At 40.5% G+C, this 27,894-nt stretch overlaps 1 protein-coding gene across 2 annotated transcripts; it reads right to left on the bottom strand.

Moving 5' to 3' along the window:
* Positions 1 to 125: 125 nt before the first annotated feature.
* On the bottom strand, positions 126 to 27,792 carry CTTN (cortactin). Of its 2 annotated transcripts, XM_033006895.2 has the most exons (17): positions 27,655 to 27,792; positions 24,441 to 24,524; positions 23,932 to 24,005; positions 22,455 to 22,584; positions 19,074 to 19,184; positions 18,318 to 18,372; positions 17,687 to 17,797; positions 16,723 to 16,833; positions 16,000 to 16,110; positions 14,748 to 14,858; positions 12,952 to 13,007; positions 11,777 to 11,846; positions 11,096 to 11,244; positions 3,765 to 3,854; positions 3,482 to 3,671; positions 2,486 to 2,557; positions 126 to 1,906 (listed from the first exon to the last, which is right to left on the bottom strand). In XM_033006895.2, the coding sequence occupies exons 2-17, from the start codon at positions 24,522 to 24,524 to the stop codon at positions 1,770 to 1,772; spliced, it is 1,662 nt and encodes a 553-aa protein (XP_032862786.1). In that variant the 5' UTR covers positions 27,655 to 27,792; the 3' UTR covers positions 126 to 1,769. The 2 variants fall into 2 exon arrangements, with proteins under 2 accessions (XP_032862786.1, XP_032862787.1); XM_033006896.2 differs by lacking the exon at positions 14,748 to 14,858.
* Between the last annotated feature and the right edge of the window lie 102 nt (positions 27,793 to 27,894).

Genomic DNA, 27,894 nt, shown 5'->3' with positions numbered 1-27,894 from the left:
GCTCTCCGTAGGAAGCAGGATTTGTTATATGCAAGCTGCTCCCAGATAGTCTTGAGACAAGATGAACTACCCATAATAGACTAACAAAGCAATTTAAAAATACAAAAAATATTCCATGCAAATGGTTCAAAAAATTTATTGAATATTTAATTTACAAAAATCATATCCCTATGAGGTGTTCTATGCAAAATTGGATAAAATAAACTGCATATAAAACCCAACCCTAGTAATGCAAATACAACACAGAAATGAGACCATGGAAAGGAAAAAAAAAATATAATCATGAGACACATATAACATTCATTAAGGATTGTCCCAACCATCCAAGAATTGGTTCAACATGATGCCTTCTTCCTACACACATTATACGTGTTACCATTTTATACAGGTCTTCTGTATCCTGTTGGTCCAAATTTACAGTTTATAAAAATTCTTTGCATTCTTTCTTAGCAACTACACCAGTTCTGCCCTTCCCATTTTGATCAGAAGGTGGAAACAGACAGTACATACACTGAACATGTGCACTATTAGATGCAACTTGCTATCTTTGGTAGGGACCCTAAATCTGCAGTGAAGTCAGCTTTCTAGAACGACAAGAATTTCAGTTTTGGCAAAGAACAGGTTGAATTCTGTTGTTTAGTAGAACGTTACTGGCAGTTTCTGCTGAACATACAAAAAGTATAGCTGTCTCCTGTATGGTTTAAAAATGGAGATCATTTATATGGGTTTTAAATCTTATTACTTGTATTAACTTCCTTGACTCATATATGGTTACATAAAATGTCACTACTGCACAGCAGGCCATTCCTTGTATGAAGAAAGGATGTATTGCACACACAACACAACTGCAACTCCATCCTGCCTTTTTCCTCTCCTGTTTAAAGCACTGAGACTATTCCTGTGGGCAGTCACACAGATCTGGATGCCAGTTTCCCTTTGAACAAGTAGGAAACTCGTTGAGTGACTCAACACTTATATAGTAACTTTTCCAAGTATTCCTGGGAAAGAGGAGGGTGAAACATAAACAAAAAGTAAAGAAATTCAGGACAACCAGTGCTAGAGTGTTTGCAGCCCTCCTCTGGGCTAACATGAACAGGAGCAGGACCAGGAAAAAAATAATAAAAAGGAAAAAAAAAAAATCAATGCAAGAGCCAAGGAACTTCACTTTAAAAGAGAAGGAAAAAGTAACCAGACCATTTCCTTCATAACATTAATATTCCATAAATATTGGACAGTATTTGATCAACTGCCATTATCTGCAACTTTCAAGCATTCACTCTCTTTGCTTTTTCAAGCACTATCTGGAAAAGAAAAGAAAAAATTATGCACCGCCCCAGTCCTCCCCACTCCTGTTTAGTGGAAATGCAAATAACCTGCATAGCCATGATTTTCTTAGCTGAAAACATTTAGTGGAAGACTAACTAGACTTAACACTAAGTAAATCTGCTCACTTATGAGTAAAACATGCAATATTACAACAGACAGCTATCTGTCCTTGAAAAGGCTTTTTATGACAATTGCTAATTTGGCAGAGAAGAAATGTTTCCAAATGCATGAAAATCATTTTAAGAGCCTCAGTGAAGAACATAGTAGTTACAATATATTAGCGATTTCTGTGGCATAAACATTTTAAAAAGCATCAGCAAAGTATTAAATATAAAAGCAATATGTATATACCCCTCCATCCTCAGAAAAGCATCATGATTTGTAGTGTATTAAGTCAGATTTATTGACCGGGGAATTAAGGCATCACCAGTAGACAATAGGCTTTATTGTCTCAGCTCCACATAATTTGCAGGGAACAACCCGTATCGGCCTTTGCAGACACCCCTCCACCAGCCGTCATCAATCATTTCTATGTTTGTGATGATGTCATCTGGGTCAAAGGAAATCTCGTCATCACCCGCTGGAGAGAGAGTTGAAGAGGCTCAGTATTCGCGCAGGAGCAGCCCACACGCCGCTCTCACCTACCAACCCCCCGGAGCCAAAAATAACGCGGACACCCGGCGCCGTCCTCTCTCCCATCAGGGGGTCTGACACCAGGCAATGGCAACCTGCACAGGCCGACCCTTTCCCATCCTGCGGAGCAGTGAGGTGGTCGGTTCTTACCTGCTGCATTTTGGGCGTGTTTCTAACTCAGAGCAACAATTGCTGCTTAACACGCTGCAAACCACTTTACTTTCTTAATATCTCCCCAGAATTAGCCAGTCAAGATCTTAAACAACTATGTACGTCAAGGTTTGACAAAAGTGTTAACACTTGGTGAAAAGAGACTCTGAAAACTTTCACCATTTCCAGAAACAGAGGCTAGCAGTTTTCAAAAGTGTCTCACTGCTATTGCTAAACCAGTAAACTCCTAATTCTTCCTATCTTCATTTCATATATTACTACAAAAGACTCCATGATGAAAGGCAAAGGAATAAACCACTTATCTCTGCAGAACTGAGTTTTCAGAGACAAGGTTTAAACCAGGAGCTTTGCTTACCAGCTTGATAATCATAAAGGGCTATGGCTGTAATTCCAAGTTCATTTTCGTATTCATCATAAGCATTTTCTTCTACAAAGAGAGAGAGGAAAAAATTAAAAGCATGAAGTACACTACCTATCACCCCAAGTTCTTTTCTATGGTGCTTCTCCTTTAATTCTACTGCTAAGCCACATGAGAAGCAGGGAGCAAACTATGCAAGACATTAGCAGTGCTCACATTCTTTCTGAAGTGCTTTTTTTCTCTATGTTACACACAATTAAAGCCTGAAATAAAGCATTCACAAGTAGACATTTAATACAGTATAAAATAAAAATGATCAGCCTTGTAACACTTTTGTGAAATGTGACAGGACAGCTGAGACAAAAATAACTGTGAAAGAAACTATTTGATATAAGTTAAGTGTGCATGTTGGGAGGGAGGAAGGGGCCTGTTAAATTCCCAGGTTTTCATACCAGAGCAAGCAGGTTCATTCTTCACACCTCATTTAGTAACCAGAAGAGGTGAGAAAAACGGGAATTCAGAAGAACCTTATTCTTTGTTTCGTTAGTTTCAGACATCCTTACTCCAGTCTCTCATAAGTACGGAACACATCCCAGACATCTCAAAGTCCAAGAACTCTTGACAGAGTTTTTTGCTTGGTAGGCCAGCACTGGCTCAACACACATTTAATCTCCATCTCTGTGCTTTCTTCTCAAGTTGAGCTGCATTACACAGAGTGGAAATGGTTACCCCTACATTTCTTTTTGAACTGATACCCTAGACAGCACTGTAATTATTCCAACATCACCTCACAAGTTAAGTAATTTCAACCTTGCTCTACCCATATCCTAATTTCCTAATTAAAGTTTGTTGCTGGAGAATCTAGAAAGTCTCACCAGACTAAGACTTTAGAAAACTAGGACAGTGCACTATCAGCACAATTATTCATTAAGTTGTTGCCTAAGGAAATAAGCTTTATCTTAAAGTGTTTCGTATCAGAAACAAACACTCTACCTGCTTGGTAACGGTCTCCTGCCCCTGCCACTTCATAGACAGTCTCTGGTTCATATTCTGCCTCTCGCTGACTCACTGCTTCTTGGTAGTCTGACTCTGCAGCTTTGTAGCCAGACTCTGGCTCGCGTGCAGCTGAATACGTTGTGCTGGAATTCTTGTAGGCAGACTCTGCTTCATAGGAAAGTGCGTCCTGAAGAAATACAGGTGAGGTTTGTCAGGGTTTTGTAAAAAGGTTCCTATTCTTAGGATCAAAAACCAGGTACTGAAAGTGATCCTAACAAACCTCGTAGACTGGGCTTGAGGGTACCTTCTGCTCAGCTGGCTGGGTGGTAGGAGATGGTGGTGGAGTTTGTTTTTTGGCTTTAGCTTGCTCCTAAATTGAAGAGAAAGAAAAACTTCAGGGCAGTTTAATCACCAATATCATGACACTGAACAAGAAACAACCCTTCAGTAAGTCAGACAGGCAGCATATTCTGCAATAAACTGATGCAAGCAGAGAGCGGAAAAGGATTGGACTGGCTGGACTGTTAGACCTGCCTGGAGGTTTAGACTGACTGTACAGTAAAGCCTCAAAAATACAGCAAAGCAGAAGAGAAAAAAGTAAAGAAACAAAAACTGCACGTGTTCAAAAACAGAGTACCCAATGTTCTTTGGCATGTTTCCATAGGAGCTGCAGGGTTTCTCTGTTCAGTATACTCATCTTGTTCATTAGCTGGCTGGGCCTCATGTCCCATTTTAGCCTAAGTTTAGAGAACCTGAAGCCTGCATGTTCTAATTATACAACTCATATATTATCTTTGATGAGAAATGATCCTGCAAGCTCTTGCAGGTCTGAAAAACACCTGCCAAGGTAAAAGACTGAATACCTCAGACAAAACCAGGTCCTATATATTGACAATGAGGGATTCAAACATTAAGAAGAGTTATATGTGGTAGAAATAAAAGCAGTATTGATATTGTATTCTGTGACACAAAGGACATGGACCTGAATCAAGTGTTCTGGCACTCAAGCACTTCATGCTGTGCCATCCCACCTGTGAATCAGAGGGCAAATCCACAATCATCATTAGAAAGCCATTCCTTAGGAAGCCTGGACACTCTAGAGCAAGAAATGCTACATTGCTTGCATGACTTGGATAGAAAAAAAAAAAAAAGGACTGTAAGCTAGCTATTTCATTTTATCTCTCTTTACCACAGGGGGAAAGAAACCCCTGTGGATCTAGGGCCAAACTTTTTTCATCATCATAAAAAAGAAAAGAGAATACATGTTATGGGAGACTGTGCACACCAGTTGTTTACGTCCTTCAAGCTGTAACTCCCCAAAGGATCCTCAGGAGAAATTGTAGTCCAGAGATGAAGCGATAGGACTCTGTTACAAAAAAATTCTTCTTTTCCTTTGTTTCTCACAGCTCAGAAAAGAATACATCTAACAAAGAAAGCAAAGCGTGTCTTGAGAACAGAGCCAGCTTTGAAGACAATTCAAAGTTTAGTGCTGTGCTTTCTGGAAAAAAATCTGTCCTGATGCGAACAGTCCTCCTCAACTTTTAACTCCTGTGCAACAGCTAAAAAAGCACCAGCAAAGTGTTTATTAGAAGCCAAATCTAAGTTTGGGGACAAATTAAGTAGTACCAATCCATTAACAATGTCAACCACGACAACAGTTTGAGTAATCTGCCCTAGGAAATGTGTCTCTGCAATCCAGACTACAGTTTAGGATAGCCACAGCATAACTGACACAGAACATTTAAATTGCATGGTCTGCCCTCAGGCTTGGTTTCTTCCACACTGGAACACTCCATGTGAAAGAGCATCCTGCTTTGTTCTCTAAGGCAGCAGAGGCTAGCTAAATCATAAGGCACCCATAAAGAGCTCCCTGAACCATTAGAGGCACCCAGTTAAAGAGCTCCCTGAACACCATTTGACTATGTGACATATGTGAAAAGGAAAACAGAAAAAGGATTACCAGTAAACAGGGTTCTTGAAGGAATGCAGCCCATATGTATATTCCCATTGTGGGAGTACGTATGCCCACGTACTTACTTAAAGTGAGAGAACTTTCTGTCTGTGCAAGAAAGTTCACTTAAAAAAAATAAAGTTCACTTGAGTCAAAGTTTGTCCCCACCCCTTACAGTATCTCCCTCCCATTCTCGTGTGCAGCTTGTGAGCGAGGGGCAGTGCAGCCAGTGCCATTTTAGTTTTCCCTTAACGTCGTCCTCCCTCACTCCCTCCGTGTCTGTAGAATCACACAATTAACCATGGAGATGTTCAGTCTGGAAGAACATTAATCATCTGGTTACGGTGAAATTTAAATACCAGCTTTGGAAAAAAACTTCAAATGTGTCCAGGCAACAGAATCTTTGATGAAGCTCAAGAAAAATCAAGCATAATAGGTTGAATTTAACCCACACTTACAATAAAAATAACAAAGTCAGTCATTTTTGAGAGAGAAACAGGAAAAAAAAAAACTAAAAAAAAAGATATAACAGTTCAATGGTTCAGGAGAACCTGTGTTACTACATTTAAACCCTTCTGGAGAACTGTTTCCTCAGCAGGAAGAAACCTGAATGAAAAGCTGAAATGGGTAGGAAAAGCCCAAATTCACCACCTTCCATCCACAGATCTTAGTTATGAAAATATGACCACCCAAAATGACTGACAAGGGAGCTAATGGAGAAGCTGAACTTTTTCCCCCACTCAGCCCAGACTATGAACCCATGGAATGGAATACTAAGCAGAAAGCCTGACTGCTTTGGTAAGATACATATGACCAGTCATCTCCTCCCTACTGGTTAAAAAAACATGGCTCCAACTGGGTTAAAATAGGAATAGTCTAATGGAGAGCCATTCAGCATCCACAGCAAGGAGTAGATTGCTTCAAGACTGAAATGAGTGAGACAGACAAACTGTTATTACAGGTCAGACTGAGAGAACTGAAGTCACTGAAAGGCAAAGAAGTCCCGGTACCAAAATGCATGGGGACAATGAGTGCCAACAGGATGTTGTCCTGCCTTACCCTAACCACAGTGCTTGGCAGCAGAGGTACCTGGAGAAATGCACGCATCAGCCCACTTGGCCAATCTCAGGGTTGTACCCAAGACCAAGTCTGGACACAAACCTTCTCTCAAAAAGAAGCACCAATACTTTCTGTGTCAGCTGTGTAACCTTTCAAAACATTCACACCAGAGCAGATTTCCCACTTTTCAGTAAGGACTGCAAGGCAGCTCGTCTTTCAGAGCTGAGGGACTGACAAGTGTGAACTTCAGAGAACTGTTCTCCCCACACCTATCACTTAGGGCAACTGCTGATCTCTCCCAAACCATATTAAACTGCCATCACTCATAAGCAAAGAAGGAAAGCTCTGTCCTCCAAATGGACCAGATCTCCAGAGCACTGGCACAGAGTTGCTGTTCCTTATGAAAATGTACCTGTGGTGCAATGAAATCACATGGTATTGTCAAATATACTGATATCTGTACTTGTCAAGACTGAGAGAACATAAAGGGCCTGCCCCTGGAGACACAGCTGCCACCATGTGAAATACCTCCTTGCATCTTGGGGAATGTCAACCTGCTTGTAGCAAAGGTGCAGAGCAGAAAACATACATGAAGTAGAGAAAATATCAGTATGAGGTACCAGACTTGCCACATACCCAAGGAAAGAGACACTTTCATGAGGGAGTTACCCAAGAAGTGAAGCACTGAGTTAAGGATAAGTATCCTGGGATCCTCCAACCAAAGAACTCTCACCATCTGAGAACTGGTAGTTGCTCTGTGATAACGAGTCAAGTTTTTTACTTCAGAACATTCACTTTAAGACCCAGCTGCTCAAGGATGAACTGCCATGTTTACAGGGAATGGTCTTTTGTAAAAATCCCCTAGAAATAACCAAAACAAAGTAAGGAAGTAATAGTCCTCCCTGGAGAAATGTTGTTTAGCAAGTACCATCAGCATCTGGAGGATGATCGAAGACGCTTCAGACAGGCTGAAAAATCCTTAAAACACCAGACACCTTGTCTGAGAACAAAGCAGAAATAGTGATGATGGAATGGAGTTACTGCCACGTGAAAATATGCACCTCGGAGAAAAAAAATGAAAGAGCAGGATGAATGCTGAGAAAGTCCATTGTCCTCTGGGACTGATACTTAGCAATTCTCAGCAGTAACTGGAAGCAAGGGCTGTCCAAAGTGATCTCATGGGTGCAAAATGGCCTTATTAACAATGCAACACTTGTGATGTCCATCAACCTTTATCACGGTTCTTCCTTATTTGGAGAACTGTAAAAGTATCTACTAAATTAAATCCTGCAAAGATAACAACGCTGCTTGCTGTAAGTCACAAGTCCTAAACACTATCCAGATCCAATGTGCTAACAGAGGAAAACATGTGCCAAGAAAAGGGAGATCTCCCGAAGGAGTGAAGCTGCACTTTCAAGAGCAATGTACACCTCAACGTTGTCTCCAGGAGGTGACCAAAAAGAGTATTTGTTCCCATTCTTTATCACCCCATGGAATAGACCCCAGAGTTGAGGGACTACAACTCTTTGACTAGAGTTGCAGTGTTGGTGGCAAGGACAAGGACTGAGGAAGATGAGGAGTGAAAAATTACTTTTTCACAGAACCATCCGGGTGCTAGACCTAGATACGGGCGACGCATAAGCTTAAACACACTGAAACATGCTGGGAACAGTGGACAGTGGTTCAGGAGCAGAGACAGCCTGGCAATAGCTAGAGGAGCTATGGGGCTACCAGCTGAACAGCTATACCAGAAGAAGGTGGTGACATATGCTGATAGCATTTTGCTGTGGCTCTGAGTGAGCGAGTGCCAAGGCATTCAACTTTTCTCATCTGAAGAACTCCGAAAGGAACTGTACAGACTGGATGCATTTCAGCTTTAGCACTCTATGGAGAGGGGAACCAAGTGACTCTCCTCAAGGTAAACATTCAACTTTTCTCTCTGGTGCCAATGCTGAGAATGACACAGAGCAGTCCAAGCTGACTAACAGAGTGGCACCTGGGACCAGGCTGGCTGACATTATCAAATAGAAAAGACCGAATTCTCAACTTCACCTCTTTATCTCTTCCTCTCCCAGCTGTGTTGATGATGGCAACGTCTGAGTGGCAGATGCTGTGTTAAAGGTATAACATGTTTTTCTCTAGGACAGTAAAGAAACCCAAACAGTGGTTGGGGGAAGGTATTAAAAGTCCACAAAGTACACAGGGATGTAAGGCAGCATTAGAAGAAATCACTGATTCACAAAAATGAACTCCCATTCATCCTGTGATATATGTATGCAGTGAACATATGCTCACACTGTACATCTTGAAGCCATAAGGCAAAAGAGGAGATAAACTGGGAAAAAAAAAAAAAAAAAAAAAAAAAAAGCAGCAATCACTTCAGATTGGGGAGACTTGATTTAACCTATAAAGCTAGAATTTCCTAATTTTCAAACAAAACTCAAAAAGAAGTTAGCAGTTTTCAGAAATCAAACTATACACAAGATACAAGAGCCATGCAGTTGCAGCACAACGAAACTACAGAGCTATTTCAGAAGCAGTGCTGGCCTATATACCTGTGGACAGCAGTTGAGAAGCCAACCAATGAACTGGGCATGGGAACTGATTTGGGTTAACTAGACACTCTGTTAGGGTTAATTTTCCACTTTTGGGTGACAGTTGCTTTGCTGGCATAAGGAATAAGGTGGCTTGAGAGTGCTGCTGTTAGCAACCATGCTAGTTTAGGCTAGCTTAGTTAATGTGAATTAACGTGCAGTTTCACTGCAGTGTATTTTTCTTAATATAGGAAGATCAGAGCTAGGTTACCATAAGCCTACCATGCATTTAATTTTTCATACTTGTAAAACAAATTATTTACACCAAGTCTAAATTTGTGATGACTCAGACCACACTAATGGAATGGAATCAACACCACACCCTGACATCCAGTAGTAACATCCCGCTAAGAGGAAGTTTCCACCACATCTGAGAAACCAGTCACTGGGTCTGCCCCATTTGTTGTTAGGCAAAAGACCCAACAGATCCGGGAAACCATCTGACAGCCTTTCCTGGATTTCAGATGTCTCACAGAGGATGTTGATACAAGTTCATATGTAGATTTATTTGTGGCATCTGCAGCTGGTGGCATACATTGGCTCTAACAATGAAAGATATTTCTGGCAGAAAATAAAAACAAAAGAAGAAAGAGACAGGAGAAAGAAGGGAAGAGGAAAACTCCCCCATAGCCAGCCAAAAAGAGCAGTGACGAGGGTCCCGAACAAGCGTTCACCTCTGGGAGGGTCTCTTCAGCATAAAAAGTGGAAATGATGAAGATGACGAGGATGACCATTTTTCCTGTGCATCTCCTTGAGTACTACATACTTTTCATCAGACTCACTCAATCTCCCTACTGGTTATTCCTGTTTGGGACACTATTAGCACTAGTTGGAGCATGCTATTTTGGCATCGGTGTTGCAGCATACTGATTGGCTGTGGAGTCACAGTGCACGTGTATGGCATTTATGCAGAATATAAGACTACTATCTTTTTGTGTCCTATGTTAAGTCTTCTCTAGAATAAACTAATACCTGTGAAACAAGAAGTGAAGAAGAAGGGGAAAAGAGGGACTATTCTTACACCACCATCAATTGCTTCTCACGCTCTGCCATAATATCAGGGTTTACAAGGGCCATGAAATCAGAATAACATCATGGGACCAGAAGGGAAACTGCCACAGAGGCTCTGGACAAACACTGCTACAGCAGCTTGCATGGAAGGTTACACAGCTGCAGACAGCAGACCCTCAGGATTACTGGTGATAAGACACCTCACGCATTGTGTCACAAAGCAAATGAACAAGACACGAAGGACAAGTTGCTATTAATGCACTAGTCCTTCTATCTCAGCAGCAGAGTTTCACCAAATATGCAAATACTAGAAAGCAGGTAAGATGCAGTTTCTGACTAAATGCTTCCTGGAATTATTTTGCTTATAACACAGAAATCACAAAACTTTTAACCATGCCAATGCTAAACTAATTTTCTCAATTCTCAAACTAAGACTCAATTAACATTGGGAATATTACTTCCTCTCATCTCATGAGCATGCGCTATATGAATGGGTGATACCACCTCCATCCTTCACAATACTGATTCCAAAAAAACAGCATCACTAGTTACCACTATGGTATTAAACTTCTTGGAGAAGCATTCATACAGGGCCTTTTGAGAACCACATGTCTCTCCCCTTATGAGCTCCTCCATGCCCAAGAGAATCTGGTATTATCAAAAGGTAGAAGTACAGCAGGAAAAGGTCAGACTGCAGAGATTAGTGCTCACAACTAGCATATATATTTTGGGATAAGCTAAATAAAAAATTATATACTATTAAGTGTTACCCTGTCACCTTATTTGATGTTTGATATACATATGGTGCATGTAGATAGATGGCTGGAGTCACAAACAGGTAAAGCACAGGTACAGTCACAGGCAAACACACAAAGAGCTTTAAAGCCTTGCTGGAAAGAAGGAAAGTATCTTTTCTTAAAAAGATTCTCTTTTCTCCCAGCATAGTGCTGAAACACACTAGACATGCTGCTCAAATGGGATTTGAATCTTACTGACCTCCAGTTTCCTTCGAGCCTCCTCCTGTTCTTGTTTTTCCCTGGCCATTCTTTGTGCTCTCTCAGCTTCTGCCTTCCTTCGGTCTTCCTGCTCTTTTTCCTTGGCTAGGTTTTCAAAGTTAGCTCGGATGCTGCTTGTTTTATTAGCAACTGTAACATTGAAAAAAATTAAGAGTCAAATGTTGTTTAATGTCTGTATAAAGGTAGCCTGGAATGAGGTTTTGGTACAAATTTATGCTAGGATTGAACATGTTTCTGCTCTCTGAGCTCACAGCACAATCAGAAAAGTCCTTTTATCCCTCTTTCTCCCTCTTCCCTTCCAAGCCCAAACCTCTCGTGCACATTTCTTTTTATACAAAAACCTCTGCATCACTTCTCCCTCCTTTCCTTCATGGTACAGTCTCCACCACTCCACTCTGCTACTCAGTCTATTCTCCATTCTGAAGCTTTTTATTCTCCCTTCCTCAACTCTGATGACCCTCAAGTTAAAAAAAAAAAAAAAAACAAACAGCAAACCAAAACCTAAAGGGAGAAGGGAGAGAGTAGTTGAGGTTGCTAGAGACCTGCAAATACAGCAGTTCCCTCTAGATGATTCTTACTCAGCACTACTACATCAGCAATAATATCCTGGGCTTTTGAACACTATCACCTCCAAAGAAAGGATTTGGGGCCAAAGCCGTACCAGCTTCTATTGGCTTAGTCTTCTGATAAGTTGATGCTGGTTTCTCAATATCTTCAAAAGTTGCTGCATTCTATTAGTAAAGACAAAAGGAGTACATTTAAAAGACACAAATTCATGAAGACATTCAGACAGCTACAATCTGTGACATTATATTGTGATATTGCCCCCATGGCTTTTTTCAGAACACCAGAATAAAATCAGGAAGAATCAAAACTTGACAAATGGAGTAAGTCTTTCTGTAAGACAAACTATGTAAGAATCAATCTTCAGGGACAGGCTTAAACACATTAAAATCCTATTAATTAAAAAAAAAAAAGTTTATGAACAGATGACTCATCAGAACTTAACATGAGGTAATGTCCAAACCATTTATTATATAGCTGTTGCTTTTCTAATCCACATTATGCAGGATTTCTACCAAGGTAAAAGTATCCAGTTCCCATAAAGAAACAGATATTGTTAAAACAGAGGGAGTATTTTGAGAACAGTATCCAAAACACAAGGGGTTTTTAAATTAATTGTCTTAAGTCCTGAAGCCACAAGAGAAAAAAATCCTACAGACTTTCAAACTCCACTTCTTTCACACTTTTACATATCCTACATAAAGCTGAGAGTAAATTTATTCAGTAGATAAATCTCAGTGAGGACTTTTTCTTCTTCTAGTTTTTTAAACTTAAAAATGGACATGTAGAAATGGGGTATCAACTGCCCTATCTTTCACTGTTACAGAATACTAAAACAAATTCCCCTAAAGAGAATAATCAAACTGATAATCAATGTGGGCAAAGTTAGTAGATATGAGACACCTATTTTAAGCAGTCTGCCAAAAGGCTATCATCAAGATATATGGTATTAGCTAGATGTTAGAAGACATGACTGAAATTGTGGAAAAAAGGATTTTCTCATTCTTTCGTATTAACTTTGCTATTCTTTCATTTCCACGTTTCAATTTTCCCTACTTAAATATATATATACTACATATATGTACACACATACGTATGTGTATAAACTGGCATCAGCTCTGTGTGTATAAACTTGCTTTTTAAAGATTTAGAAAAGCACAGAACTCTGTTAGATCTGAGAACTATCCAGAAATAAAGAGCTGAACACTGCAGATCTAACCAGGCCATTTTGTACCCCTACAGACTAAGTCATGGCTCTTTCAAGCAACCTACCTTATCCATCCGATCTTTCTGTACACCATACTTCCCACCAAATCCTTTCGAATAATCTAAAAGCAGGATAAAAAGGTTAGAGTAGGGAGTTTGTTGTCCCTCCCATCTTTCTGCCAAATGCAATCAGCCATTTCAAATGCAAATAGCCATTTCAGCTGCATGCAGAGATACAGTGACAGCCGCCAAAGAAAATGCAACTTGGTTTTTGATGCAGAAAGGATACATAACTGCAAGAGCCTTCGGGTACAGCAGCAGATGACAGATTGTGGGCCACATGCATTCTCTGAGTAAACATTAAGCTGAGGATTGATAAGGTATCAAGCAAGGAATAAGGGATGAGCCCTTCTAATGCATCACTTCTGTAACACAGCCTTTCACAGCACCAATTCTTAGCCCTCTGCAATGATCATATAACCTAAGCCATTTTGCTTTGCTCAAAGGAGCGATATCCAGTCTTCGGTGACCACAGAGGTGGTTTTTTTCTCTTTAACTTGGTAAATTCTATGAATGGCAGGAAAATATAACAAATTTCTCATTCCAGTGGATTTGGTCGTGATACCCAACTGATGAATGTTAAAGTAATTGGTAATAACTCCTGCTCTACATGTGGTAAGGGGCAATTCCACAAGACAGTATGAGCCTGCAACAACTCACCACCACAGAAACGGGTGGCCATGGTATTCCATACCACCCCTGAGCTGCACACTCTTTCTCTCACCTGATGCTGACTCTAGCACTTGTTATACTCCAAAATCAGTTTAACTCACTAGTGGCATTAGCAAGAAAAACAACAAATAAACCCTAACAAGAGTAGCTTTCTGCTCTTTCTTGTGAGTTGTACTCAGAGAAACGTCTGATGAGCACCAGAGCCAGCGCAACAGAAGCAGCAAGAGTGTGTGGCTGGAAAAACACCTCTTTCTGGTGGCAATGAGCTGCAGGAACATGCCCTTAGACTCTGTAGCTGGACAGGATTTCTTATACATCCCTGGAATACAATTACAATTACTCCTCCTCCTCTCAGCCCCAAAACCACTTGGGTCTCCTTGCCAGCTATTTCAGTGTTTGTACTTGGGCTCTGCTAAGGCACATCTGACCCGCTAAGCATTTGAATTTGTGTCACTGTAGCACAGAAAAATATTTACTATCAGAATGAACAACCTCATTTTCTTCAGCTTTGTATGTATTTTCAGCCAGAATAAATATACTACACTTACATTTTCCTGATCCAGACTTCTCACTTTAAGATAACGGAAAACCAGGAATTCATGGTTTGTACCCCAACTATTTCACAATGAATAAAGAGAGCATTATAACAGTATTTGCTCACCCAAGAACCACAAACATTCCCTACTTCTTGTTTTAAAGACTACAGTCATTTTAAAATGATCTTGCCATAATTCATTGCTTGTTAATGGTTACATGCATGGTCCATATCTGAGTATTTTCCACCAATTTATCCAGGCAAAACTTCACATTTAGACTCTAAAACTGGTAAGCACGACGTCATTAACATCATACTACTAATAATGTTGTTGTTATCACACTGTATGTATAGCTATTAACTAAATCCATAATGTTGTAGAGCTGTTAACGAAACATTGGATATCTGTTTCCTGAATACAGGCTTGCTTTATGTAACATTTTAAGAATAAAATGGAAGAACATTGCTAGATCATGTAGGAATAGAAGCGCAAGAAAGTGTCTGCACATTACTAGCATCAGTCTACTCAGGAAACTATTTAAGACTGTGTGAGAAGTGGCTGCACTGTTAAGAAAGTAACAAGTGAAAACGGTGCCTTGTTGAGATTCATGCTTGGCTAGTTTCTCCTTGTAATCAAACCCCACAGCAGATGGGTCCTGCCTTTCTGTCTGTACACCAAATTTCCCTCCGAAACCACTCTTATAGTCTGAAAAAGCCACATGTAATAAATTAAAATGAAAGGAGGAAAATAAAGAAGTTTAGTCAGACACTCAAAATAATTTTTGCAATATTTTCAATTACCAATAATTTTGGATGGTGAAAAAAAATCTCAATACACTTTCATAAGAGTAAATTCAAAAGAAGTTTCCACTTGAGATTAGAAATAGGTCATGATCTATCAGACATAAGAACACCATTCTGAAGTCACAGAAAAAAGCACTTCTCAACATTTTTCACACATACTGCATAATGCACTTGCATTTGATCAAGATTATGAACACAAACACACGCATAGTATGTTCACCAAAACAAAACATACAAAAGGATACAAGACACTAAAGTGAGCTTCCTTCATCAACTTGGTTAACACTTGTACACTAGAGATTCAAAGAGGTGTTAAGATAGGGTCCACAGAGACTATCCCTAAGATATTCCTACATAGCACTGCTTAAAAGAGGAATATTCCTGCTGCTGTACAGCTTGAGGAAAAAAAGCTCTCATGTAAGAGCTATGGCCATGCCCTACTGCTGCCTTAGAACAGCCATTTTAATATACAGTATAAAATGAGGGCACAAAAAAAGGGCTTCTGGTAAAAAAAATTACTTTAGAGTGGTGACAGGCAGAGGGCTGGGGAGCAATCATTATTTTGCAACTTTTATTCTGGGTACTAGTATTTCCTAGGAATAGGTACCTCACAGGCAATGAGAAAGGACAGCATTAGATCTTAGACTTCCCTGGCATGAAAATAGGATTATATCTAACAGAAACCAGAAAAGGAAGATTATTTATGGAAAGTACAAAGAAATTGCTAATCTGTGGTTTTCACAACTCAATTGAAAAAGGAAAATAATAATCCAGGCTACCTGCAGACTCATAAAGCTTCTCCAGTGAGAATTTATCGATAAATCTGAACTTTCAGGGACTAAGTATCAGATGTGTTAAAACTGCTTTGCAGACACCAGTACAATCAATACACAGGAATCGTTCAAACACAGAAAAAGGAGACACATGTTAGCTACTATGAGGCTGTGGCCAAAGATACCAGGGGAGGAGGGTTCACACAGGGAAAAGAAAAGTCAAAATGAGGGAAGTCAGAAAGAATGGCAAAGAATTGTGAACTGATGTACCTTTCTGGGATTCGTGCAGCTGCACTTTCTCCTGGTGGTCCCAGCCAAGTGCACATTTGTCTTGTCTGTCTGTCTGCACACCAAACTTGCCTCCAAACCCCTTTACATAATCTGTATGCACGAAGTTTTAGAAAAGATTATTGCAATTTATGACTGTAAACAGTATTTAATAAAAAACCAGTAACATGTTATGGGATAAGCTGCCCTGTCATTAATGATGCTGTCTTTCACTCATTTTTCCCCTTGCTACACTACGTCAACAGAGGGGAAGGATACCCATTCAGTAACTCTAGGATCACAATGTGAGGAAGCACCACAAATCCAGTGAAGGTTACAGCATACAGACTCAATAATATTCAAAGATTTGAAGAATCTGTTGCGCTTTCCACCTAAAGCCATATAACACACATGTATATATAGATATGTGCAACGTAGATATATAAATAATGAAGGACTTGAGACTGTCTCTGAATACCACAGATCAGTGCAATTACACATGTATTTCAGTAACATCCATACAACGTAAGTTTCCCTTGGAAATCAGATTGTGAGATTCAGGGACAGTTTACAATGCCTGCCTTTTCATTTAAGGGAAAGAAAAATCTGCATACACAAAGGGCAAACACACATTCATCACCAAAAAAAACTCAAACAAAACATCTTTTCCCAGGTTTAAAAGGTTGATTGATTTGAACTAGTATTTTTAAATAAGATAATAAAAACCTTTCTGTGATTCATGTTTTTCCGTTTTGCCTTGATATTCAAAGCCAACAGCACTTTTGTCCACTTTGTCCTTGTCAACACCATATTTACCACCAAAGCCCTTGGAATAATCTAGAGATAAGAGTGAAGAATTTTGTTTGTAAGTTTTCAGTAACAAAATATTATCTTGAAAAATTGTGATAATCAGACCTGCTAACATTACATTACATCTTAAAAGAAGCACTGACATCCCTGGTTAATCCTGATTCCAGACACTGACGTCATAAATTCTTCAGAATACATTCTCTCAGGATGGAAAATAAAATAGCATCATATGTAGTTCAACTGATGGGTGATATTAGCAATTCTGCTACTTGACTCCTTGATAAAATTCTTAAGACACTTATAGCAAAATGAACTTCAAGTACCATGTCAGCAACAGCCTGGATGCTTTTAAACAAACACCCCCTTCTCTTTAGCATTTCTACAGTGCAAATATTTCTTTGAGATAAGCAGAAAACAGGTGACAAAAATGTCAAGTTTTTTAATAAAGTGGTTGATTTCTGATCAGATATTCAGATATAACCTGGAAACCTGATTAGCACCACAATACTAACTCTAAACACTACTAACTCTGATAAATGTTTTAATCTACAAACAGCTGATTCTTTTCAAGATGCTTCTCTGTTGTGGTTAAACTGTTCACAGTCTCAGTACTTTAATCTACAGCTTTTCAAAAGAAGTTGCAAAAATCCTCCAGACAAACCTATGTGCCCTGCTTCCAAAGTAACGGCAGTTGAACCATCACGTAAAACCTAATGTTCTAGGTTTCTTTTTCAGAAGTCAAAGTTTTTAGCAACATAAATTTTATTCAGTGTTAACTTTTGGCAGGTTAGGAGTGCAACAGATGTAAAAAATTATGACACGACCTTTCATGAATGTCTACTACATCAAAGTAAAAACCGACCAACATGTGCATACTCACCCTTCTGTGACTCATGTTTCTCAGTTTTACCCTGGTAATCAAACCCCACTGCACTCTTGTCCACTCTGTCAGCCTGTACTCCGTATTTTCCACCAAAACCACTTGAGTAGTCTGCATTGAGAGTAAAGCATAATAAAAATTAAATGAAAAAGTTTTTAGTGGAAACAGTATACTCTATAAATTGGGGGGGGGAAGTTATTTCAGAACTAAAATATTACTCTTTAGCACAAAAAATTCAGTTTAATTCTAAAAACAGAAAATAAGATAGGCAACAGTCCTACTTCATGACGGTTCCTCTTGAGTCTACTCCCTATTTCCAACACAGGGTGCAATACAGCAAAGAAAAACTCCCAGCCTTTCTATAATGTCCTTGAACCTCACTTCTAAAAGAAAAGTAAGACTCACAATGACATGCTATTTCCTTGTCTTAAAACCTCATCAACTCGTGAAACTGCTTTGAAATTCATTTTTTCATCTTCAGTTCCACCCAAACTCCTCAACATTTGATTTACTGAGAACGTCATGTAGAAGCATTGCTAAACGAGGTCTTTTACAAACAGCAAAAGAACAGAGATCTAGTCTCATAAATAAGAACCATGTGTCCACAGAGACAACCAGCTCACCACTTTACCTTTTTGGGAGGCATGCTTCTCAGTTTTCCCCTGATATTCAAACCCAACAGCTGACTGAAAGAGAAATACAATTGCATGTGTGACAAAGAGTTAGATATTACTAGAAAATCTACATGCACGTCAGTGGACAAACAGCACTGAAATTTCCTGTGTCTTTCCATACTGCTCTGACCTTCTTGATTGGGAGCATAAATACCTGCTTAAGTTATAGGCCATAGTCGTTTACATGATAATTTAGTACATGTATTCACGGAAGGGTTTTTGTCATCCCTTGCCAAAGCAAACTATACTAGCAACATACTCCAGTCTTTCCAGGTTCAGCAATTCAGGACAACAGGAATTCAGCATTTCCATTCAGGGGCTGTTACACAGTCTTGGAACAGGACACCAATTATCCTGCCCAGTAGCTTCTGTTGTGATACAGAACAAACCATCCCCAAATCCCTCCTTTGGTAGCATTCACACTGATATTATCCTCATCGAAGAGCACAGCCTGGCTAAAAGGCATATTTTAACATCTCTCTTTGGTTTTCTTTTCAACTCATCTCAATTTCCCATAAGGGCTTTTCTTCTATCCTGCTTTAAGGAGAAATTTATCTCCATAATAGTCAGTGTTAGTTTACTGCTAACCTTCAAATACAGCAGGAAGAGCAGACCACACCAGCAATTTAAGGTATTAGAATTTTTCAGCTGTACGTACAAAATGAGAAACTCAACTACTGTGAGTAGCTGCAGTACAAGATGAAACTGCTTACCTGGTCAACTCTATCGGTTTGTACTCCAAACTTTCCACCAAACCCTTTCACCGAATCCACTTGTGAGCAATGTTTAGAAAGTTTGGATTGATATTCATGTCCAACAGCTGACTAAAAGAAATCGGAAAGATCAGAAACAGGCAGCAGTTCTATACAGTTCTGTATGTACAAGAAAACACTGCACTAAGTAACTTGAGGATAAGCTTCATTACAAACATGCATCACTGCCACTCCTCCTGTTGAAACTAACTTCTCTGGAAATTGCTACTCACTTGAGAAGTCTTCACAAGACTGTCACCATGCTATCAATACAGCCTAGGCAAGGGAAGTGCCAAGAAAGAGTATGACAGCAGTGGCTGTATTTTATGAAGACTGTTCTATGCTCTGAATTTCTACTTCAAAAGCACAGGAATGAAAACAAGAAAGATACAGAGGGAGTCTTGACAGCGTTCATGCAGAATTTAAAATAAGGATTATTTCCAGATAAAATACACAGCCTTGTATTTAGGCACATAGGCACAGATCTGGTTTAGCTGATATTAAGATTGCAACCAAATACAACTACGGCTAGGTTTTCCATTAACATTCTTTTAGGGAGGCACCCTGATCTTCTGCATAAATCAAAATTATGCATCTTCTCTCTATACTTTCTCCTCACTTGCAAAAGGGCATTGCAACATGAAACTGTGCATCCACATCAAGACAGAGCTCCCCATGCCAAAGGCACCCCAGCCCCAGAGTTTCCAGTTTGAGCCTGTCCTTGGAACTCGAGCTGAATACAGCCAGCTTAGGTGCAGTTACATCACACTGTGACTGGCTTCAGGGAAGACACAGGATATGTAATTACACACCTGGAAGTACATTCAGATAGCGTTTGCTAGTGTTAAGTGCTAGGACAGCCTTCTAGATCCTGGAATCAATGCTAGAGTCTAGCACCTTGAGGGGTACTACATAACATAGCAAAAATGGTTTTTTTTCTTGTCCAGTGCCAAAACTGAGCACTGGCCAGAGCAACTTGAAATTTGTCACTTTAACATTTGAGCCTGTTGCTCAAATGCACACAATTCATGCCAGAGGCAGAAAGAGAAGACCCTATATCCTGCTGCACACATCTGTGAGAGGCTGCACCCTGTGACAAGCACCTCTCCTTACTCAGCATCACCGGTCCCAGTGCCCAGGGCAGTTGGCATCTGCAGCTGCAGCAGAGCACCCTCCAAGCAGCTGCCCCAAGTTCCCACCTTTGAGTAATGAGAAACTGCTTATCTCATGCCAGTAGCAGACAGCTGGACCAAGATGAATTAATTTAGGGATACGAGGTGTCCAGAAACCGTAAGTAACTTGGCTTTTACAGTATTTGCGTTTGTTGTTTTCTTTTTATCACAGGTGCTGGAGGGAACATTCCCAGCACATAGGAAAGCAAAACTTTACCACACATAATGGCTGAAGTAATTGCCAGGTAACAGAACAAGGATGTCAATAATAGGACATTACCTTAACTCATAAGCAATATAAAAGCTCCTTTCTTTTCCTGACTGAAACAGTCACACTTTTGTTCATTTTGCAGGTGTTCTGTAGCAGAGTAACTGTTAAATGTGACAGAAAAGGCTCCCACCTCCCTTTCTTCTTCTCATTACACATTACATTTATAGAAGACATGAAGCTCTGAAAATCCTAGGTTTTATGTGGTTTTACATGATCCCTCTTTTGTTATGCCAATTGAGGCAGGTAAGGTTTAAACATGCTGTTTTCCTTATGTGGTACCAGAACTTTCTGCATTTCATCAAATACCAAGCATTACAACATACCCCTTTTGAGAAAAGACTTAGAAAAAGATTTTTCCTGGAAATCTGTATTTCAGAGTAAATTGCCCTCGTAATTGCTCAGCACAATGCTCTGCTACATCTTAAATGTTACAGGGGTCTGACATATAGAATGATGTAACTGTTCTCTTTAAGTCAGCATCAAGATTTTGTCCTACATGCAGCAAAAACCTGTACCATGACAACACTGGAATAACACTCATTTACTTCAGTTGAGTTAAGCCTTAATACTAGCACACCTGCACAGAGCCACAGATACCTGTGAAGGAGAGATCTCAATGATTAGGTTCTAGAACTACTGTTATAAGGAAGAAAGCTTTATTAAAAAAAAATAAATTATGAACATTTCCTGTCACCAGTATCACTCAGATGGGCATGACCATCATGTTTTTCCTGATGATTAATTCTGGCCTACAGGAAACAGTATTCACTTTTGTTTGTTTCTTTCTTCCCCATGGACACAGGTGAAGAATAAACTGCTGACACTAGAGAGCTACACAGCTGCAGAACAGGCCTAATAAGTTGAATCTGCTCAGCAATTCCTTTCCCAGATTCAAAGGTTAGGTTATCCTATTTCAAAGGCCTACTGAGAATTATGCAGCAATTTACTCTGGAAAACAGGAATCCAGCAAAAATTTAAGGTTGCCAAATTACTAGAAGTCCAGGAAGTAAATAAAGAAAATCATTCTTATTCAGAAATCACTTTGGCTTTTATTTTAAGAAAGCACATGAAAGAAACTAGCAAAAAGTTGATATACCTGTCTAATTATCATGTGGCTAATGGAATTACCTTAAGAATTATCATTTCTTTTGTTAACAGAATGTAACTTAAAGAGCCATCAAGTCCTTATGTAAAACATTACCTTCTGACTGAAGTACAATGATTTTTTAAATACTTGGATTATTTGTCACTGTTCATAATCCACCACTGTTTAAGAGCTGCCCTCTAATTTAAAAGCAGCAACACAGCCTTTTCTTCATTCTTTGGCAACCTCTATATGCATAGAATACCTGGCACAGCATCAAAATAAAAAATACTGGATTTATTCATGCATTAAATACTTTGTTAATTTAGAAATATTACATTTAGAAACTTTAATCTCGACTCTAGGGGAACCCAGTCAGGACATAAGCATGCAGATGTGCTCTAAAGACAGAGCAAGCACCAAACAAAAACATGTGGACCCATTGCACATCCCAGAACTTCTCATCATTTACAGATTCCTAATTTGCCACCTGAAATACTTGTTCCTGATGCTTCAGGTGCTTTAGTTCAGTTCTTCTGTAAGAGGATCTTGATTTAACTGGAGAACAGAGCACGACTGCCTGACAGATCTGGGTACTAGTCATTACAAGTGTCCTTGTTACAGCACTTAAGACTGATGCTTCTGCCGTCAAAATGAGCCACTGATGTATGTAGCTCAGGCCATGATCTGAGCTTCTACATGTCCAAACCAACTTTGCACCATCAACAACCTTAACTTGCATGTATTACTGTGCTGGCCATAGGCAAGGCAATACAAGGCTTATAATATCATCCCGGAGAAGCATTTGTACTTACTTTATCCATGCGATCTTGTTCAACACCGAATTTCCCTCCATAGCCATGGGAAGCTTTTGGTCCTGTTTCAAGCTCTTTCTCTTTGAGGTTCTGGTGTTCTTGGAATACGTTCTCTCTTAGCTGATGAATACTTTAAAGACATATAATTAAGCAGCAAGTTTTACTAAGAAAGTTTCAGAAGGTAACTTCAAAAAGATGCAAAATAAAAGGATGATAAAAATGTCATCTTAATTAGAAGTTGGACAAGTCGTATTTTTCAGCCCGTCCCATTTTTTCAGTGCACAAAGCCCTTCATATTCTAATAAACAGAATTTATTCCACTGCAAACGTTGCCTAAAAATCAAAAGAAAGCATTGGTTTTAAGACTAACATGGAAGGGTATTTTGCTATTTGAACAATTAATTACCTAGAATTTATATGTGCCTGAAACATATTTTTATCTCATGTCTTAAATTAAGTTCTTTCCAATGCTTTTTACTTAGATGGCAACTTTTCAGAATAGGGATCATCTCTTATCCTACAGTCCCTATGGTAACAGGACTCTAATTCTAACTGAGCAGTGTGGACACAACTGTAATGCAAAATAAGGATGAAATGAGGCATGTACCTCCTCTTCCCTGAGTGTTCCCTTGCAATATGCAGGAACTGAAGTTGGTAGGGCAGGCTACATACAAGAAGGATAGACCAAGATGGTAATCTGTACTCTGAACACTTCGCAACTGAGTTTAAAGCTCCCTCGGGTGTAATGCACCCAGTAGGCATCCCCACTGCACTCTAAACAGGTCAGAATAAAAGTGATCCTTGAAGTAAGCCACAGTGCAGTTTCTCCATTTGCAACACTGATTACATTTATTCTTAGCTTTATATCACGAGAGTTGATGCCCTGAAAACGCACAAGCAAAATCAAAATCAACATCACAATCACACATTTCCTAAAACTACTTTAAAATTAAGCCTTGGAGACTTTTCACAGCAAGTACAGGATTCAGAAGATGGATCATTTCTGCCTCACATAGCCCTTCATGATTTGCTTTTCTGCCAGAGGGCTCAATTTGTTACTTGCCAGAATTTTTATGAGCTTGGTAGCAGTTTACTAAACAAAGCCCAAGAATTAAGGGATCAGATGTACCCTTAAATTACCAAACTGAAGTTGCTCAGATAACCCAATACAAACTCCTCCATTGGCAGTACTGGCTCTTGCACCAAAATAGAAGAAAGAAACTTTCCAGACACATAGAGTCAGGAAAAATAACATTTCCAGTTACAAAGAAAGATTTAAGAGTCCCTACACCATATTTCTGATCTTAATTTCAGATCTGAAGATACTGACTTATTTGAAAGACCAGCAATCTGGCAAATAATCTTCTATGGAGATTCTTCTTTTAATTATGAAGATACAAGTAACTGAGAACATGAGTTGATTAAAATTCACCTGGGATTGTGACTATTAATAAATTTAAAAAGAGAGCTGCTTTACTTGATGTGCTCTTGATGGCCGGATCCCTTCACAGTTTTAGCCCCCCAGCGCTGTTCTTTCTCACTCACATCATTCTGCAAAGGACACACACAAAAAGAGTTACAAACCGAAAGTTATCTGCACATTAGAGTTCACAGCAAAAGCCTTCAGCAGTTGGTGAGATCAGAAGAGTTAAAAAAGCACCTACCACTACCTTCACTTCTCTTCTGCTGAGCCCCATGCTTTGTTCCCTGCCGAAATGCACAAAGCACATATTCAGCCCCAAGAGGCTGCTGCTTCCTGATACAAGTCCCTTCTGTACGGTCTTCCCTGCAGTGCCCAGACAAGTTAAGGTAGTTTTGTTTATCACTCAAAGGCACAAAACACTAATTCACATTAATTCTCCCTCCTTCCAGGAATGTACTCCTATCAGTTTATTTTGCTGAGACATAGCCCCCATCCTGAAGAATTACTCTTTAATGTGTTACATAACATGCTTCTGTTAAATCAGTAAAATTCAAAAGCCATACCACAAAATCAGGATCCGTCTCCCAGTCATCGGCTCCATCATCCTGATTGACAGAAATGGTGTGGCCTGCAGTAGCCTTCCACATCTGCAACACCATCAGAAGAAGCACTCTCACACTCTGATTACGTCAACTCACTTTACATTATGTATAAACTGATGGAGACACAATCCAAAATTCCCAGTAAAGTATGTTATTTAATCACATAAACAGAAGCTGTATTTGCAGTGAAAGCAGATTTGACCATTGGTTCTCAGGCTGTCTTCTCAAACTGGTTTGAAAACCCTTTTTAGTTTTCTTACTGGCACTGCAAAAAGGTTAGGAGCAATCACTGATATGATTTTGAAAAGAACAAGGAAGTCTTTCCTTGTTCAATCTTTTCTTCATTCACTGCACTGAAAGACTTGTCTTCAATCAGGTCTCCAAACCAACATCCATTTCTGAAGACTGTCACTAATTCTAGGTCCAATGCATATATTTAAGGCATAGGAACAGTTGTTTTTTTTCCCCAGCCATTGCTAATTATGAGCATAATACTGTTTATCAGGCAGTATAATACTGCCTAATACTACATGTATCCTCTGTTGTGTAACGAGTTTCAGCGCTATGAAAGAAATCCAAACTGTACGAATTTGCATACAATCTAGACATTAGTCCACCTGCCTACAACAACAGAATACAAGAGTTGCCACATTTCTCAGATAATCCCTTGTGAAATACATACACAAACTCAAATGTCTTGTCTGACTTTCATGAGAAACTGAGGGTGAGTGCTGGAGTACTGTCAGCAGGAAGCAAAACTCATAAAAAGGCAAGCAGTAACATCTAGAAACAACATTCAACACTTTTAAGAGGCTAATGATTTTGGGCATCTCACTTTCTGGAAACCTTATCCCCTGTGGAGTATCAAATTGGATGCTTTTAATTAACGCTTTGGAACGTGACTACTGAGCAGAATTCCTGACCTGTCTGGTGCAAGTGGATGTATTTTATACCCTTTATTCTAGGTAAATCAAAAGAAAGAAATTCTAAAAAAACAAAACAAAAAAAAGCTTTCTTTTCTTCCAGCTTTTTCAGGTACATGAGAGAGAGGAATGATTTATTTTCTTCATTAGTATTACACTAGAGTTCAGCTCTTTAACATACCATCATTCTGTCCACTTACCTTCATCTTTCTAAGAACGGATCATAAGGATGATTATCATGGACTATTTCATTCACACAAGCATAATCCAGCAGGTGGAATGAAAACTCCCCTTTAAATGAGTAACTAATAATCCACAAGTAAAGCGCACAGATTATAAAAACACCGCCTGCTCTGCAGCCTCATAGAATATACTGATGAGACAGTTTTTTGGAGCATTTCAGAACTTTCAGGACTGGTAACAAGGACAAGAGCAACTGAAAAATTGTCAAACACCAAGGTAGCAAATGACAGTGGCCTGGAAGATGGGTATAAGAGCAGAGCAGATCATATCCTGACAAAGTAGTAGCATGTTTCCCCTCCTGCTTCTTCAGGTCTCCCATCTCCAAATTCCTATGGAAATTAAGGATCTAGCATTTATTAATTTACTTAATATCTAGAAAACTTATGAGACCATGTATTTATAATAAAAACTGTTGGAAAGTGGAACCGAACCAGCTCAGTCATGAAAATCGAGATAAGGTCCAAGTTCTAATGTTGCAACCAAACACAAACCTGTGGTCACTCTTAAGAGGGACAGCTTGTGTCTATCCCTCCCTCCATGCTCCACCACACTGTACAAGTGGTTTAGAAATGAATCCAGGTGACAAGAGCTGAAGTGCAGGTATGTATGTGCATGGCTACTTTACATATTTCGTGCAAAACACAACTTTCTTCCCCAAGCACTTGATTCATGCCTTCACTTGACTGTTTTACTTTATGCATTCAGCTGTGCTCGGGCATTTAAAAGAACAAAAGCTAGATCCTTAAGTCTAAGTTTCTCTGCTTCCTCCTCAAACTCTCACAAACAATAACGAAGGAAAGAAGGATTTCACATGCACACCCTTACAAAATTCAGAATCCACGTTTCTTCCTAAATTATGCACATAAATGCCAACATTTTTCCACACCTCAACATTGCATTCTCTAAAGTGAATTAGAAAAGGGAGCAAAGCAGCCTAGTAACGAGGGATCTCAGTCAGGACCTGCGATTGCTTGTGGGGAGCTAACAGGAATAAGCCCAGTTTCTACAGCAGCTTGCTATTCTAGCATCTCTTCCAAAGCAGAACGTGGAGGGATGTGATCTATTTATGAGTCACTGACTCACATGGTCAAATTTCTGAAGGAAAAATAAAATGCTACGGTTCAAATGCAAAGTAAGGCTAAATATATGCTTTGAATTTAGCTGGCCAGCTCTGCTCTTCACCGCTGTTATGACTAATCAGCGGTCACAGCATCCTACCCAGCACCTTGAGCAGTGCCCTGGGGAACTCCCCTCTTCCCCAGGGCCTTCGGATAAACCCCTGGCAGGAACAAAAGAGGATGCCAACGCTTTAAAGCCAGGCACAGCGCCGCAAAGGGAATGAAGGTGCAGCTCCAGGCCTACACCAAGGCTCGGCGGGGACACCGCGAGCTGCTGGGGACCCCTGCTCCACCTCAGGGGACAAGGACATTCATGAAGACTCCTCTCTTCTCTGATGGTGCGATGGTAACCTCAGGCCCCACCTTTGCAAGCCACGGTGCGGCTCACCCCGTTTCCCCCTCATCACCTTCTCCCAGCCCCGAGAGTCCTACAGCAGATGCTTTTTCTTCTTTCAAGTTACCAGCGCTGAGGCCTTTGAGCCACGGGCAGATTTACAGAGGTGGCTGTTTCTTTTTATTTTTTTTTTTTTAAAAAAAAAAAAAAAAAAAAAAAAAAAAAAAAAAAAAAAAAAAAAAAAGAGGCAGAGTCACGTAAGCCTGGCTCGGCCTTTCAGCAACACAGAGACCGGCTGCCCAGGAGGGCAGCGCCCTCGGGCCCCTCAGGGAGCTGGGCGGGCAGAGTGCCGGGAGAAGCCCCCTCAGCGCCCCACGGCGGGCGGCCTGTCCCCAGAGGCCGCGGCCCCCGCCCCTCCCCGGCCCCGCCAGCTCCCGGACACGGCCACGCGCCCGGCCGGGCCACCGCAGCCCTCCCCCGCCCCGGCCCGGGCTCCCCCGTCTCTCCGCGACACAGCAGCCAAAAGCGGCTCGGGGAACCCCCCCCGCCCCGCTTACTCTGGCGCCCGCCGGCTGCCGCTTCCTCCTCCCGCGGCCGCCGCTGCCCTGGCTCCCCGCCGGTGCTTCCCGGGCTGGCGGCGGCGGCTGCTGCTGCTGCAATTTCCGCTTCTCCCGAGCTCCCACTTCCTCTTCCCGCCCGGCGGGGCGGCTCCAGGTGGGAGAGGGACCCGCCGCGCCCCGCCCCGCCGGGCGGTGCTGCCCCAGCCCCCCGCGGGCCGCGCCACACGCGTGGGAGCG

Source organism: Tyto alba, unplaced genomic scaffold (assembly GCF_018691265.1).
Source record: "Tyto alba isolate M040663 unplaced genomic scaffold, T.alba_DEE_v4.0 Super-Scaffold_8, whole genome shotgun sequence".
Lineage (NCBI taxonomy): Eukaryota > Metazoa > Chordata > Aves > Strigiformes > Tytonidae > Tyto > Tyto alba.
The sequence above is the reverse complement of the archived record's forward strand: the minus strand, read 5'-3'. Positions and strand labels throughout refer to the sequence as shown.